At 39.6% G+C, this 17143-nt stretch overlaps 1 protein-coding gene across 7 annotated transcripts in view; it reads right to left on the reverse strand.

The window, feature by feature from the left end:
* The window catches only part of LOC120533726 (IQ motif and SEC7 domain-containing protein 3-like), a 694738-nt gene that overhangs the window by 522075 nt on the left and 155520 nt on the right, over positions 1-17143 (reverse strand). For all 7 annotated transcript variants that reach the window (XM_039760650.1, XM_039760644.1, XM_039760648.1 and 4 more), the window contains exon 2: positions 4965-5045. In XM_039760650.1, coding sequence (XP_039616584.1) covers positions 4965-5045 — 81 coding nt within the window. The remainder of the gene's footprint in view (positions 1-4964; positions 5046-17143) is intronic.

Below are 17143 nucleotides of genomic sequence, written 5' to 3' on the forward strand. Positions count from 1 at the left end.
AATGAGTGTCTGCTTAGAATTCCAAGAGCTAAACTTAAAAGACGTGGTGAGGCGGCTTTCTGCTGTTATGCATCTAAAATCTGGAATAGCTTGCCAATAGGAATTCGCCCTCCTCCTTGAACCGTCACCTTATCGTGGTGGAGGGGTTTGCGTGTCCCAATGATCCTAGGAACTATGTTGTCCGGGGCTTTATGCCCCTGGTAGGGCCACCCAAGGCAAACTGGTCCTGGGTGAGGGATGAGACAAAGAGCGGTTCAATAAACCTCCAATGAAAATAAAACTGGACAACGTTTTCCCTTGCCGGACGCTGGTCACGGGCCCCTCTGGAGCCAGGCCTGGAGGTGGGGCTCGATGGCGAGCGCCTGGTGGCCGGGCCTGCACCCATGGGGCTCGGCCGGGCACAGCCCGAAGAGGTAACGTGGGTCCTCCTCCCCATGGGCTCACCACCTATGGGAGGGGCCAAGGAGGTTGGGTGCAGTGTGAGTTGGGTGGTGGCGGCGGGACCTTGGCGGTCTGATCCTCGGCTACAGAAACTGGCTCTTGGGGCGTGGAATGTCACCTCTCTGAAGGGGAAGGAGCCTGAGCTAGTGCGCGAGGTCGAGAGGTTCGGCTAGATATAGTCGGACTCACCTCGACGCACAGCTTGGACTCTGGAACCAATCTCCTTGAGAGGGGCTGGACTCTCTACCACTCTGGAGTTGCCCCCGGTGAGAGGCGCCGAGCAGGTGTGGGCATACTTATTGCCCCCACTGGAGCCTGTGCATTGGGGTTTACCCGGTGGGCGAGAGGGTGGCCTCCCTCCGCTTCGGGTGGGGAAGGGTCCTGACTGTTGTTTGTGCGTATGCGCGCGAACAGCAGTTTGGAGTATCCACCCTTTTGGAGTCTCTGGAGGGTTGCTAGAGGGCATACCTTCTGGGGATTCCCTCGTTTTGCTGGGAGACTTCAATGCTAACGTGGGCAATGACAGTGAGACCTGGAAGGGCGTGATTGGGAGGAATGGCCCCGATCTGAACCCGAGCGGTGTTTTGTTATTGGACTTCTGTGCTCGCCACGGATTGTCCATAACGAACACCATGTTCAAGCATAAGGGTGTTCATATGTGCACTTGGCACCAGGACACCCTAGGCCTCAGGTCGATGATCGACTTTGTGGTCGTGGTCGCCGGACTTGCGCCATATGTCTTGGACACTCGGGTGAAGAGAGGGGCGGAGCTGTCAACTGATCACCACCTGGTGGTGAGTTGGCTTCGATGGTGGGGAAGATGCCGGTCAGACCTGGTAGGCCCAAACGTGTTGTGAGGGTCTGCTGGGAACGGCTGGCAGAGTCCCTGTCAGAAGAAGCTTCAACTCCCACCTCCGCAGAACTTCAACCACGCCCCGAGGGAGGTGGGGACATTGAGTCCGAATGGGCCATGTTCCGTGCCTCTATTGTTGAGGCGGCTGACCGGAGCTGTGGCCGCAAGGTGGTCGGTGCCTGTCGTGGCGGCAATCCCAACCCGTTGGTGGACACGCGTGAGGGATGCCGTCAAGCTGAAGAAGGAGTCCTATAGGACTTTTTGTCCTGTGGGTCTCTGGAGGCAGCTGATAGGTACCGGCAGGCCAAGCGAACGCTGCTTCGTTGTTGCTGAGGCAAAACTCGGGCATGGGAGGAGTTTGGAGAGGCCATGGAGAGCGACTTTGGACGGCTTCGAGGAGATTCTGGTCCACCGTCCGGCGTCTCAGGAGGGGAAGCAGTGCAGTGTCAACACCGTATATAGTGGGGATGGTGCGCTGCTGACCTCACTTCGCTAGGGTCGGTGGGAGGAGTACTTCAAGACCTCCTCAATCCCACTAACATGCCTTCCATGAGGAAGCAGAGCCTGGGGACTCTGAGGTGGGCTCTCCCATCTCTGGGACTGAAGTCACCGAGGTGGTCAAAAAACTCCTTGGTGGCAGGGCCCCGGGGTGGATGAGATACCGAGTTCCTTAAGGCTCTGGATGTTGTAGGACTGTCTTGGTTGACACGCCTCTGCAACATCGCATGGACATCGGGACAGTGCCTCTGGATTGGCAGACCGGGGTGGTGGTCCCCTCTTTAAAAGGGGACCGGAGGGTGTGTTCCAACTATAGAGGGATCACACTCCTCAGCCTCCCTGGAAAAGTCTATTCGGGGTTCTGGAGAGGAGGGTCCGTCGGATAGTGAACCTCGGATTCAGGAGGAACAGTGTGGTTTTCGCCCTGGTCGGAACAGTGGACCAGCTCTTCACCCTTAGCAGAGTCCTGGAGGGTGCATGGGAGTTTGCCCGACCGGTCTACATGTGTTTTGTGGACTTGGAAAAGGCATTCGACCGTGTCCCTCGGGAATCCTGTGGGGGTGCTCGGGAGTATGGGGTACCGGACCCCTGATAAGAGCTGTTCGGTCTCTGTACAACCGTGTCAGAGCTTGGTCCGCATTGCCGGCAGTAAGTCGAGCCCGCTTCCAGTGAGAGTTGGACTCCGCCAGGGCTGCCCTTTGTCACCGATTCTGTTCATAACTTTTATGGACAGAATTTCTAGGCGCAGCCAGGGTGTTGAAGGGGTCCGGTTTGGTGGACTCAGGATTGGGGCACTGGCTTTTGCAGATGATGGTGTCCTGTTTGCTTCATCAGGCCGTGATCTTCAGCTCTCTCTGGATCGGTTCGCAGCTGAGTGTGAAGCGGCTGGGATGAGAATCAGCCACCTCCAAATCCGAGAGCATGGTACTCAGCCGAAAAGGGTGGAGTGCCCTCTCAGGGTTGGGGGAGAGATCCTGCCCCAAGTGGAGGAGTTCAAGTATCTCGGGGTCTTGTTCACGAGTGAGGGAAGAATGGAGCGTGAGATCGACAGGCGGATCGGTGCGGCATCCGCAGTGATGCGGGCTCTGCATCGGTCTGTCGTGGTGAAAAGGAGCTGAGCCGTAAGGCAAAGCTCTCAATTTACCAGTCGATCTACCTTCCTACCCTCACCTATGGTCATGAGCTATGGGTAGTGACCAAAGAACGAGATCGCGAATACAAGCGGCTGAAATGAGTTTCCTCCGCAGGGTGTCTGGGCTTTCCCTTAAAGGTAGGGTGAGAAGCTCAGTCATCCGGGAGGGGCTCAGAGTAGAGCCGCTGCTCCTCCGCATCGAGAGGAGTCAGATGAGGTGGCTCGGGCATCTGATCAGGATGCCTCCTGGACGCCTCCCTGGTGAGGTGTTCCGGCACGCCCAACCGGGAGGAGGCCCGGGGAAGACCCAGGACACGCTGGAGGGACTATGTCTCCGGCTGGCCTGGGAACGCCTTTGGGATTCTCCGGAAGAGCTGGAAGAAGTGGCCGGGGAGAGGGAAGTCTGGGCCTCTCTGCTTAAGCTGCTGCCCCCGCGACCCGACCTCGGATAAGCGGAAGAGAATGGATGGATGGATGGATAGGAATTCGCCAGGCTAATACAGTGGAGCACTTTAAAAAACTGCTGAAAACACATTACTTTAACATGCCGTTCTCATAGCTTTGTCTTAGTTTAATCCTGATGCTCTGTATATTCAATTAATTATCATTATTATTCATGGTATTCATATTCAAAATCTGTATTAACCTCTACTTTCTCTTCTGTTCTTTTTCTGCTTTTTTGGGGTGGCAACCTGCGCCACCATCACCTGATCAAAACACTGTTATGTCCTTACATTGGTGGGTTAAAGGCCAGAAGTTCACATGGCCGTCATCATCAATTTCTTCCATGAGAACCCTGAATATATTGAGGACTGATCATTTATAGTACGTAGAATGCCTAGAGGGGGCAAGGCGGTCTCGTGGCCTGGAACCCCTGCGGATTTTATTTTTTTCTCCAGCCGTCTGGAGTTTTTTTTGTTTTTTCTGTCCTCCCTGGCCATCGGACCTTGCTTTTATTCTATGTTAATTAGTGTTCCCTTATTTTAATTTTTATTTATTTTGTATTTTTTCTCTTTCTTCCTCATGTAAAGCATTTTGAGCTGCATTATTTGTATGAAAATATGCTATATAAATAAATGTTGTTGTTGTTGTTATCTACACCAAAACATCAGAATGCCCGGCCGGAGATATGGAAGAAGGGAGAGAGATGGCAGGCCCTTAAATCCATTTTGTATATTAAATCCTAACCTCTGTATAATTAAAATTCCTTTAGGAAAATTTTCTGTTCAGAGATGGCTGATATATTGTACATGCATAGGTTGACAGTTTTTATTTTCTGTGACTATTTGTAAAGTCTTAAGTAGTTAAAGACATGCATACATTTATCTGTTTGCTTGATTTACTGTGTGTAAGATTTAATTACATATAAAGGAGGATAAGAAATAAGAGATTGGCAATAACGCACAGTACATATAATCTTCAATCAAATCACGTGTGAAAAGTACATCATTCTCAAGTCTTTCTTCTAGAAAAGCTCACTAGAGCAGCACTAGAAAGCATTTATTAAAAAATATTTGTTAGTGTATGGTTGATGATGCTTAAAATGGTGCGGTTGTGATTTTAAAGTATGAGAATGAATATGTCATTGTCTTGATTTGAATGAATAAAACAGGTGTAAAATAAAAATCAAAATGTTTTACACATGCTTGTAAGTCAAGTGCCTTCAACAAAAAAAGGAGAATCACTTACTTTTATCCATTTAAAATTTTTATGTGCCTGCTGACTTGGATAGTAGCTCTGAATTAAAATCCAGGAAAAAAGCACTACTAAAGTACCTACTCTGGAGTTGAGTGACTGCAGGGATAATCAATTGGGGTGTTCAAATTTAAAAGTCTTGCCTCAATTCACTGTGCTTTAATGTGATTTTCTGAACTGTGCCATCCTTGTTAGGTTGGCTTGCTGCATTGCTTTACTGTATGTATGTGTAGTCATAAAAAGTCACACTGTATGCACAGAGGAGACTCTATTATTAAGTGTTTTAAGGGATCAGAGGGTCATACTAAATAAAAGCAGTCAAATTGCTTTAAAACATGTTCCTACCTTGTAGAACAACTTGAAGAATCTGCTTTTTGATCAGTGTCAGCTGCTGGACAGCAGAACTGGTGCAATACAGTCTTGTTTCTGTGTAAAAGAGACAAAAAGACATTTGATTAATCGAACATAGAAAAGGCAACTGTGAAAAATCTCTAGAATAAAACTTAATTGTTACTCATACATTATCAATAGGAAATATTATTTTTCAAAAAAATCTTATTTAAGCTGTCAATATTCACATTTAAAGGTAATTGTATAATCCATTAGCAATTATACAGAGGGAATAGTGCTGATGATACAGCACACAGTACTCTTATAAGTTCTTATCTGGGTGCTGATAAAAAAAATTGTATATGATGAGCAGGATGATTGAACAAAAATAAAAGTATATGGCAGAAACAAGTAAACTCATTTTTGTACTAATAACTACTGAAGATGATGCAAATAAATTCATGGATGTTTGTACAGTTTGGCACACTGGGTCTGTTTTGCCATTTTGATAATGGAGTTAAAGAATTATGGTAACACATCTGCCCAGGGAGGGGGCTGCAGGGTGCACTAACTCTCTTTCTAAGTCCCCTGCAGACCTTTCCTGGGAAATCCCACCAGGAAGTGCTGCCTGAACTTGGGACACGTCCCTTCTGGTTCCGGTCCCGAGGACAACATCCCTTCCCCCAGACTTCCTATAGAGCCTCGCTCTCTTGCTCTGGAATTCAGTTCTGTTTTGGACTCTTGTAAACTACTCTGGTCTTACAATTCTTTACTTTTGCAGCGAGGAACATATTATACGGGTGACTGCCTCAAACCTTTCCCATGTGTGAAGTCTCGTCTTGTTACAACCGTACCTATCAAAAATAATGTGCTGTAACAACAACAACAACAACATTTATTTATATAGCACATTTTCATACAAACAGTAGCTCAAAGTGCTTTACATATTAAAGAATAGAAAAATGAAAGACACACACACAGATTTTGCCCTGTAAATAAAAAACAACTTACTGTGCTTATTATTTAACTTAAATTGTACATTTATGTTCTCTGAAAAGGACACTTCTAGTACAGTAGTGTTTCTCTAATTTGCATTTCAATGGAAAAAAAATACTTTTACAGTATGCTATGCATCTTCTACAGAAATTGGGCTTTGCTGTCCATTTATATTTAGTAATACGTTATACTGAGACTCAGATTTGCTCTAGAAAAAGAGTTATATAGAGTTTTGTCTACCGTGTGCACAGGTAGGAGAGCTTCTTGAGTGGGTGGATAGCCCAGATTGGAATAAATGACATTTGTATGGGAAACCTGCTAGTTCTGACATCCAAATTTAGGGAGCTGGGTCCGTAAGTAAGGAACAGAACTGACAATGTGGTCTACTCTGAAGTTCTGCCTGTGTCATGAGCCAGTCCAGGCAAGGTTAAGGAGATTACAAAATCTGACACATAGCTCAAATGTTGGTATAGGTTAAAGGTGCATAAGTTTACAGAACGCTGCCGCTCCTTCAGGTGCAGAATGATAGGTTTCAGATGAATTGGAGGGGTATCAGTGTATTTGGGGAGGTGTATGAGTGTTGTGAGGACAAGATATGGTCATTTCCAAGGAACTTAAAAAACAAAAAAATAAAGGATAAGATGAAATTCCTAACCAAAAGGGTCAAGCAAAAGAGTAGTCAGGAACGGGCTGAGGTTAAATAGAGAGCCAGTTATAATAGTGCAATATGCAAATCAAAACTTTAAGTCCAAAAGAACCATTTTGGTAGTTTCCTTACAAACTAAACCCTCTTTTTCCTATATACCAAGTAAAATTGCAAGTTGTTATATTCCAGAATCTTAAACATTACCAATGCAGTGACAATTCTGTCAACCAAGTGACAAAAGTACTTTGTTATTATTTTGTTACTTTACTTAAATAGATGTTTTATTTGTACTTTACTTTTATCCCATTACATTTTTATATCAAATTGCATACTTCTCAATTGGTTACATTTTGCAGTGAGTCCTTACTATTCATTACATAAATCAAACTATCATAAATTCAAAAAAGAAACCAGGTCAGGTGTGTTGTCAACTTTGGTTATACTTCAACATTGCTTAGACATAGCCAATAGAATGCTGAATATCATTCGAAAATAATAGAGCTGTAGCGTGCCTTTTCACTGCTAATTTGGTAGGCTGTTTCCATGCTGCTTGTTCACTACTAATATATGGAAACCAAATGTGCATGTTCCCCATGGTCAAATTTGAACACCATGTACAAATTTGTTAAAAGTAGAGGTGATTCATATATTAGGCATTGTCTTTGGTGGCTGCCAGAACCTAAAAAAATCTCTGCTTTCAAGAATTTACCTTTTAATTTAAAGAAGCATGTTAAGGTAAGCATTTCTTTTCCTCTTATATGGAGCACCTGAAGTCCAAAAAGCGGTGGATTTTTAATCTTGGGACCATAGGGTTGCATAGTGTGTGAATACAAACAAGATATTGCTGTGGATAATTATAATAATATAGAAAGGTACACAATTTTATATAAAGTAGAAATTGCATGTATGATGAGCTGCATGTAAGTGAGGATATTTGAATTTAGATTCTAGATACTAGAAGGTATTAGGGATAGAGGCCTGATATTATGATTGCCCCAAAAATGCAGACAGTAGTTTTAATATGCATTGTTTTTCAAATGCTAACAATGTAATTTTAGAGGGAAATATTGCATTAATAGGAATATAAATTATCAAAAAATTAACTGGGATACTCTTACAAATATTGTAACAGACTGAATAGGGGGCGATACCCCTGGCTCTTCTTAATTAATCCATTTATTTTTAATAAATTATTTTGTGTTTTATGTTATTGAATATTTATGTTTTCTGTTCTTATATATTGAACTTTAACAAGTATTTTGTTGTTTATTAATTTTTCTTTGTCTTCTTATGTTAAGCCTAAAAGCCCCCATAATGCTGCAGTAGATCAGCTATAATCAGCTCCATATAACACTAAGCTTCTTCAATCCTGTGCTTATTTTCTCTTGCTTAAATCAATTGTGTTATGATCAGCTTCTTTACGTAATTTTTAAAATGTTTTCCTTGTGTTTCCTTCAACAGTTCTATGAGTAAAATATGTTTTTGAAGCACAAGAAATCTGTTTCTATCAATTGTTTTTATTTAGATTAATTTTCATAATGTTAATAATTTTTAGTATTTTACAGTGATGCCTTTTTATATTCCCTTTGCTGCCTCCATTTCAAGGAACGTTTATTGATGGTTGCTATGCCATTGTTAGGCAAAGTCAACTGGAAGTGTGCAATGCATGACATCGCCAGGTCAAAGGTATAATGTTTAGAATCATACATTTCAAGTTTGTCTTACATTGCAGATGGGATTTGAAAAGACTTGTCAATGATGTTTTTCTTAATTTTTGGGGATAGATGTCATAGTTTATTGATGTTTTTGGTATTTAGCTTGGCCTGGCTTTTTGACTATGTTCAGAAATATCTATCTTTACAATTAGGAGGCAGAAGAGTTTAACTCTCAAGCTTAGATTCTGGATTTTGATTTTTGGATATTGTAGGTCTCCTTAATTTTTGATTCATGCACTTCTGCTCTTGATTCTAAATTTGATTACTGTATTACAGATTTTAATTTTTTTCATTTTTATATTTTTAAATAAAATTTCTTATTAGAACAACGACTCATTTGTTATTTGGGCCCTTTGCGGTTTATAAGCTTGGCCCTCTTTAAGTGTGCAGGCTGCAAGAGTCATTTTGAGTCTAAGAGTCAGGCTTACTTTGTGATAGTGAGGTCTACCTCTTTTTTCAGGCTTGTCAGGCGTTAAAGCCTAGTTTTACATGGTGAAGCCTTTTTTTGAGTTTTGTGTGAGCCCCACAATTACAACATAGTGGGATATAAAAGCAGGCTTTCATAGACAGGGTCAGCAACTGTTTTTTAAAACAGAGGTAAAAGCTGTCTATATTTATTAATCTGTAATAACCAGGACAGAATTCAGGGGCTACAGTTGTTCAAATTATTAGGATCAGTGACATTAATATAATACGTTTTATAGTGGTTTGGCATGGAACCAATTCAAAAACTTTTATAATCCAAAACAGTTTAAATGAATTTTTTATCCCTTAAATGTTTCAGAAACTTTCCCTGCACCGCAACTGAAAAGTTTTCAAAATTTGCTCTACTATTCCTCTACTGACTCCACACTTAAAAGCTGGTCCTAATTTACCTTTTTTAGAAAGAATTTCTTCATTTTAGGCTTGCTAAATCAAATTACTGAAAAGGAGGTTTTGCACACAAATAAGGTAAACAAATTGTTCTGAAAAAACTTCTAATGTCTCACTAACTCTGTGCAAAAACTGATAAATTGTTTAGTTATCTTTGTAAGCATCATACAGATTATCAGTCTTGTTTCTCTTGTGATGCTAACTTGACTGTTACCTATCATGCAGACAGTTTCCATCATAGTGCACTGATATTACACATAATATACTGCCACTCACTTTAAAAAAGTACAAGTATCTAAACTTCCCAACTGACACTTAGACACACTCCTGAGAACTCCTGCCACTGTGACAAAGATATTCCAAGAGCAAGCCAAAACTCTGCTATGCCAATCAGTTAGATTGCAACTAAAAAATCTGAGATTTTTAGAAGAGGTATTAAAAAGAAATATGTACTTTGAGAAATGTGAAAGTGTGTAATGAGTAAAGGATGAAACAATTTCTGTTGTGATGTATTAAATATTATGCTAGATTTACTTAAAATAATGTTTAGGTTTATTTTTGTATTTTAAAATCTAAATACAAAAGTGAATGTTGTAGAGTTAGCAAGATTTCCATCTCTTCCATTAGCTCTTTTGAGAAGAGGGGACCCAAAGTTTTTTTTGGCTGTATATCAACCTCTTCTTCCTCATGAAATATTTTGTGAATACCACCTATTGTAAAATTGTCATTTTGGAAAAACAGAAGAGTAAATAGATGATTACTTATTTATCAGACTTTAGACTACTTGCAAGACTCTTTTAAAACCCTCTGTAATTTTGAGTTGAAATCCAGACAAAAGTATATTCAGATGATAATTAGGAATGAAAGTATATCAATTTATTAAAGTCCAAACTTACACGCACACCCCCACTCATGTACACAAACATTCAATGTGTCAACTGTGACTCATGGGCACTTTATTATATGGCAGTAAAGTTGAGTACCTAGAGAAAACTACACAGGTTCAGGGAAATCAAGTAACTATGACTGAACAGGTAATCAAACTGAGATCACTTGAAATATGAGACAGCAACAATAACCTCTCCAACAATGCACTTCCAAAATTACATTACAGTCAAATAAAATATGTTTTTTCATTGCCCCTGACCTATGATGGAGAGTCCACTGTTGATAAGCTCTCAAAGTGGGTTAGAGTTAGCACTTTTTAAAATTTAAACATGCTAGAAAAAGTAAAAACAGAACTGTGTCTAACCTTTCTTGAACTCATTAATTAGACGAGTGTCCTCAAAACTTAAATAAGATAGCTATTATTACAGAACTTCCATCTCTGCCTCAACGCATGAAACTGAATAAGTGTCTTAGCCTGTTTGTTGTCCAGTTGTAAACAAAGCAATTTTAAAATATCATGATCTTTCAAATAATTCTGAATAAAGGTGTTGAGTAGATGTGTAATAATAACACATTTTCACCACAGGCTAGTTAAGTGTCTTGTTAGGTTACCCAGTAAGAAGGAAGTGGTGACTGACTCAAAAAACGTAGAATGTTAGTATTTAAACTGGTGTGGCCAATTCTAGATAGGCAGAGAAAGTCTGGTCTTGCTTGTGAAGCCTTTATAGGCCTTACATCCTCTTTTACAATGGTCCTGTTCTATCGTCTAGGCAAAACACTAGAAAGACATAGACTGAAAAACACAATCGTCCCTGTTTTGTTTATTTACCTAATGAAATTATCAGAACTAATTAAATATAAGTTGTGGACTGCAGTATGGTATTATTGTATCTCTAACAACAGTAGAGGACATAATATATATAGTTAATTATTTAATTAAAATACTGCAGTACCATACTTCAAATTAAATCTATAAGTTTAGAAAGTACATATGGTCAAATAGCAATTCATTTTAACAGTAAGAGAGAGTTTTTATAAACAAAAAGGTGTTACAAAGCAGTTTTTAGTGAGAGATTTCATTGTGTGCACGATAGTATTCTAAAGTAAAATTTTTTATTCCTTCATAAATATTCATTACACTTCACTGTTTTTATATTTATCCAAAATGCACCTTTTTTTGCAAATCTTTGGCTACCAAGTGTTTTATCCTTCACATCTTGATACTTGGTAACTGCTGTCTTACTTAGGTCATTATTTTATACACTTGATCATACTAACAGCATCATGGCAAAATATATTCATCTCAAGAGTGTCAATCTATTTGTGGAGAAGGCTGGTTATTTTTAAATACTATATGTGTCATACTAGGGACTATATCTCTCAGACTTTAGCTGATGCCAAGGCTGTTTAAATACATTTTACTTCGAATTGTTTTTAATTTTACTTTGCTAGCCTAAATCAGGAGATCAAAACGTAGGACATTATACCATTACATCATGTAATGAAAAGCTATTCATAGATTTATAATACCTCATTGCTGTACAAATTGCTATTATGCATCTATTCTGTTTACTACTTACAGGCACTCATTTTTCTTTGTTGTTTTTTGTACTTGTTTTATTACATTTTAACAATTATATGAAAATAAATGCAGCAGTTTGTTTCCAAACTTCTTTTTTATTCTACAGTACCTAACAACACACTACTAACGTTATCAAAAAAGAGATTCTTATGACTGCTTTCTTTTCTCCCCTTTACACTCCATTTTACAGGAGTTCTGCTAGGATCATAGAGAAAACTCCTGGGCCTCTGTGGTAAATTCTGTGAATGTTTTTACTTAATTCTGCACTTACATATTCCAAGCAGTATAGTGTGATTAAATATACCTTTATTGTTTGTATGTTCTCATTCAATAGTGTATAATATGATCATGTGTCCGAGCGTTATATACAAACAAAATTAGTCATGTTTCATACATTATTTTGTAAATGATAGTTTCTCTCATTATGCACTTTATTTTTATATTATACATATGACTCTATTACTTTCTAAGCTCTTAGCTTCAACAATATGGCCTTTGCATTTAATTCAAGTCTTTAGAAGACAAGTTATGTTGTTTGCTGTCTCTAACCTTAAAATCATCTAAAACAGGACTAAAAACTGAAGAGAAGAAGAGTAATAATAAAATTGGGATCTATTTCACACTTTAGAATAGGATACTACCAAGCAATATTTACAGCATTTTCTGTGGAAATCAAATATAAACTCTTTTTGTATCACTTTGTGTTAACTTTTGTCAGTAGGAACTATGAAAAACAGGAAGAACTATTTCCTTACTTGCCTTCTTTACATGTTAAAACAATACCATTAGTTATCCTGGTTTTCTACTAGTCTCGTAACTAAGTGGTAATATTCTTCTATAAAATTTGAAAATATGATTTGGTGTTCATTCTGCTAGGGAAATAAATCCTTATATGGCTAAATGAATATCTATTGATTTAAATTGCAGATTACTATTTCCTCCACGTTAACTAATATAATTTCTAAATGAAATTTTATGTAGTTATAATTTATTTGGTATTTTGAATAAGATATATTAAAACATTTTAATTTAAGCTTGAAACATACTAATTTTTAAAACACTAAAATTAATATAGGCTTGCAATAGTCATTGAGTGCATTTCTAGTACAGGAATAAAGTATATTAATTTAAAGTGAACTCCAAACCTTAAATATTTACTGTTCGTAAAAGTCAAGCATTAGAAGCAAACACAAGGCAGAAATGTTTCAGAGCGTACCACAATCTTACAAAATAATTTTTTACAGTATTGCAAAACTGTATGATTTACAATAAATGGTATGCAATATGGTAGAATTAGTAATATTGTTACAGACTTGAAGCTTAGATTGCAATCAACTGCCCTGTAACCCTGCAAAGCATCTTAATAACATCCTAACAGAGTAGATATTTAGAAATATTTTACGTTATTATTTTATTCTAAGGAATACGCTGTTTTTGTTTAGAGTGCATATTACAGAAACACAAATGTTAAAAAGGTGTACATTTCATAAATTGGTAAAGAAAATACAGTGGAGCTGTTTTCTGTTTTGCAGGATACATTATTTAATAAATGATGAGAAGCAGCACTGTGCTTTAATATCATTTGTTTGACAGTGCTTTTCAGAATAAAAACTGAAATTCAACAGGGAATTAGCATTCTTTGTTGTCTTAAAAAGCAAACAACCCATCCAACTCCTGCAAACACAGTAGCTTAAAAATGAGCCTTTCTCTTTTCCATTACATATGGAATAAAAATGCTAATTAAACTATTCAGCATCTTTGTGAAGACAGAAAGATGATCTGCTCTGAGATATTAGCATATTAAGTAAACAAGCAGACTGAATGAAAAAAAAGATGTTCAACAGTTTGGAGCTGTTTCCTGTGTTTGTTTGATGAGAAAGCCACCTAAATATTTCAAAAGGGAACATGGTTAATTCATCTGCTCTATATTAAACAAGTCATAAAATGTATGTGTGGCATAACATTTGAGGACTTAGTTACAGGATTTGAAAGTTGGAATATTTTAAATGTTACTTCATCAAACAGTCAGTTACCACATTTTTGTTTATTGAATATTTTTATAACAATGACTTAATTTAAAAATTACAGTGATACAATACTGCAATTACAAGTACAGTATGTCATGCCAAGCCTTAAATATTTCAGCAAAAATAATTTTCCAAATTTGTAACAGGATTGCCAAAGTAAAGTTAAATATGAGACTCACAGTGTGGCATAGTTAAGAATAACAGCAGATCTCCAGACAAGATGACACAGCTATACAGTACGAGTGTAACCATACATTTTATCAATGAATGGATTCTGTGTAATAGATTATTACATACAGTACATCTTATTTTCTTGAAGACCACACAAGAGAAGTTATCATGCAAAGACTTCAAGAGCTACCAAAGCTGTCGGCATTACAATAAAGTTGAATGACTACTGATAATGCCATAAGCAATCAAAGTCAGTTGGACTAGGCTTAGAGTGCTTTGGCCAATAATCACATTAGGGAATTGGTGAGTATTCCGATAAAGACAATATTCATTTTAAATTTTTAGAAGTTATAAATAAATTACTCAACTATTATAATTATATGTATCATAATATGTTATTATATTATCTAATTAGTCGATCTCAGGGCTATAAATTCCTATTAACTGTCCTTTTTCAATATTTCTAGTATATAGATGTTAAATCTTTCTTTTCTTCTCTCTCTCTCTACATGAAGTATGCTGATCCAGCTACACAAGATTTTTTGGAGCCAGCATTCCTCATAGATACCTGTTTCAAGACCAAATACACCAAGGCAGAGAATGTAGACAACATCATCACAGAAGCTGGGGCAGAGATGTAGACACTAGTAGCAGAGCTGTCTACGGAGTCTGCTGCATTCATTCAGCAGCAGAAGGGGCAGTTGCTGAATCAGAGAGGCCGGCTAAGAAGATGAAGAAAGTCAGGTCCTCCCATTCTTGAATAAAGAAATGAATTTGAACTAAAGAGTTACCTGAATTAGACAATGAAAATACATGAGACAGATCTTTCAAGGATGTCTAATAGGGCCAAGAAATTTCTCAGTTGGTGCAGCTTTGTCGGCTGCACCTTCATGATGTATATCTCCCATTCCACCACATCCTAAAGGTGCTCTATTAGATTGAGATATGACGACTATGGAGGCCATTTGAGTATAGTGAACTCATTGTCCTGTTCAAGAAGCCAGTTTGAGATGACGTGAGCTTTGTGACATGGTGTGTAATCCTGCTAGAGGTAGCCATCAGAGGCTGGGTACACTGTGGTCTTAAAGGGATGGACATTGTCAGCAACAATACTCAGGTAGTCTGTGGCATTTAAACAATGCTGACTTAGTACTAAGGGACCAAAAGAGTGCAAAGAAAATATCCCCCACACCATTACATTGCCACCACCAGCTTGAACCATTGTTACAAGGCAGGATGGATCCATGCTTTCATGTTGTTGATGCTAAATTTTGACTCTACCATCTGAATGTTGCAACAAAAATTGAGACTCATCAGACCAGACAATGTCTTTCCAGTCTTCTTTTGTCCATTTTTGGTGAATCTGTTTTATTTGTAGCCTCAGTTGCCTGATTTTAGCTGACAGGAGTGGCAACTGGTGTGGTCTCCTGTTGCTGTAGTCCATCTGCTTTAAGGTTCAACATGTTGTGCATTCTGAGATGCTCTTCTGCATACCTCAGCTGTAACAAGTGTTTATTTGAGTTATTGTTGCCTTTCTATCAGCTCAAACCAGTATGGTCATTCTCTGACCTCTGGCATCAATAAGGTATTTTCACCCAGAGAACAACTCACTCTCACTATACAATGTCCCTCTTTCAGACCATTCTCTGTAAACCCTAGAGATGGTTGTGTATGAAAATCCCAGTATCCAGCAGTTTCTGAAATACTCAGACCAGTCCATATGGCACCAACAGCCATGCCACGTTCAAAGCCACTTAAATCATCTTTCTTCCCCATTCTGATGCTCCGTTTGAACTTCAGCAGGTTGTCTTGACAATATCTGCATACTTAAATGCAATGAGTTGCTGCCATGTGAGTAGGCTGATTGCATATTTGCATGAAAAAACAGTTGAACAGGTGTACGTAAAAATGGTCGAAGAGTGCATACTGTATACTGTTATCAGGTTATCAGGGCAGCAGTAGCTCTGTCGGTAGAGCGGGTGGTCCAGCAATCAGAGGGTCGCAGGTTCGATCCTGGCTCCCGGCATGAGAATGCAGCTGTTGTGTCCTTGGGCAAGACACTTAACCTACCTTGCCTGCTGGTGGTGGTCGGAAGGATTGGTGGCGCCAGTGTTCGGCAGCCTCACTTCTGTCAGTGTGCCCCAGGGCAGCTGTGGCTACATAGTAGCTTATCATCACCAGCGTGTGAATGGGTGAATGACTGTTGTGTTGTAAAGCGCCTAGGGGGGTTCTTGAACTCTAGTTAGGCGCTATATCAAATACAGGCCATTTACCATCATTACAATTTAAAATTTTGACAACATAATATACATTTTTGCTAATATCTCTCATCCAAAGATTGTTAATGTAAACAATCATTATATATTATTAACCAAAGGTTGTACTGTATATATGAATGGATGCCAGAGGCCAGCAGCATCGAAAGCGCACGCGCACAGTACCTCAGCTCCCCAGAGTCCAACCCAGTGGCTTCCCAGAGTCAACCCCAGCGGCTTCCCAGAGTCAGTAGGTGGCACCCAAACAACACAACACAACCTGTAAACTAAACTTCAGGTCACAATACAACTGCCGCCCGAACGCGAACACGCACACCACTGCATAGTCAACCTTTGTTTAGCAATGTTTGTATATATGCACGGATGGCAGAGGCCAGAAGCAAGCCGTGCACAATACAACCCCCTCCCGAAGGCGCACACCACCGCATATACCTGTACAACCTATTGATGTTGACCAGATAAATAACCAAGTGATTGGACTGCTTCCTGGAGAAAGCCACGTCTTTCTAACTACTGACAGTGTTTATTCTGAACACGAAACTGAGCATCTTAATTTCCTTAAAGTTGGAACAAAATTACTTTAACATAAACACTGCCAATTTCCCATTAAGGCTGCATTTGCCATGACGATCACAAAATCCCAAGGACAAAGTAGGAATTTACCTATCTGAGCCTGTATTTGGAGAACTTTATGTTGCCTTTTCAAGAGTCCGGAGTTCGTGTGACATTAAAGTGAATGCTTTAACTACTCCATACCAGAGAGAGCTAACTCAAAGACAGGAAACAATCCATCCATCCATCTTCCAACCCGCTGAATCTGAACACAGGGGTCTGCTGGAGCCAATCCCAGCCAACACAGGGCAGAAACCAATCCTGGGCACGGTACCAACCCACCGCAGGACACACAGAAACACACCAAGCGTCCAATTTAGAATCATCAATCCACCGTGTCTTTGGACTGTGGAAGGAAACCCATGCAGACTCCACGCAGGGAGGACCCGGGAAGCGAACCCAGGTCTC

Source organism: Polypterus senegalus, chromosome 8 (assembly GCF_016835505.1).
Source record: "Polypterus senegalus isolate Bchr_013 chromosome 8, ASM1683550v1, whole genome shotgun sequence".
NCBI classification, from domain to species: domain Eukaryota; kingdom Metazoa; phylum Chordata; class Cladistia; order Polypteriformes; family Polypteridae; genus Polypterus; species Polypterus senegalus.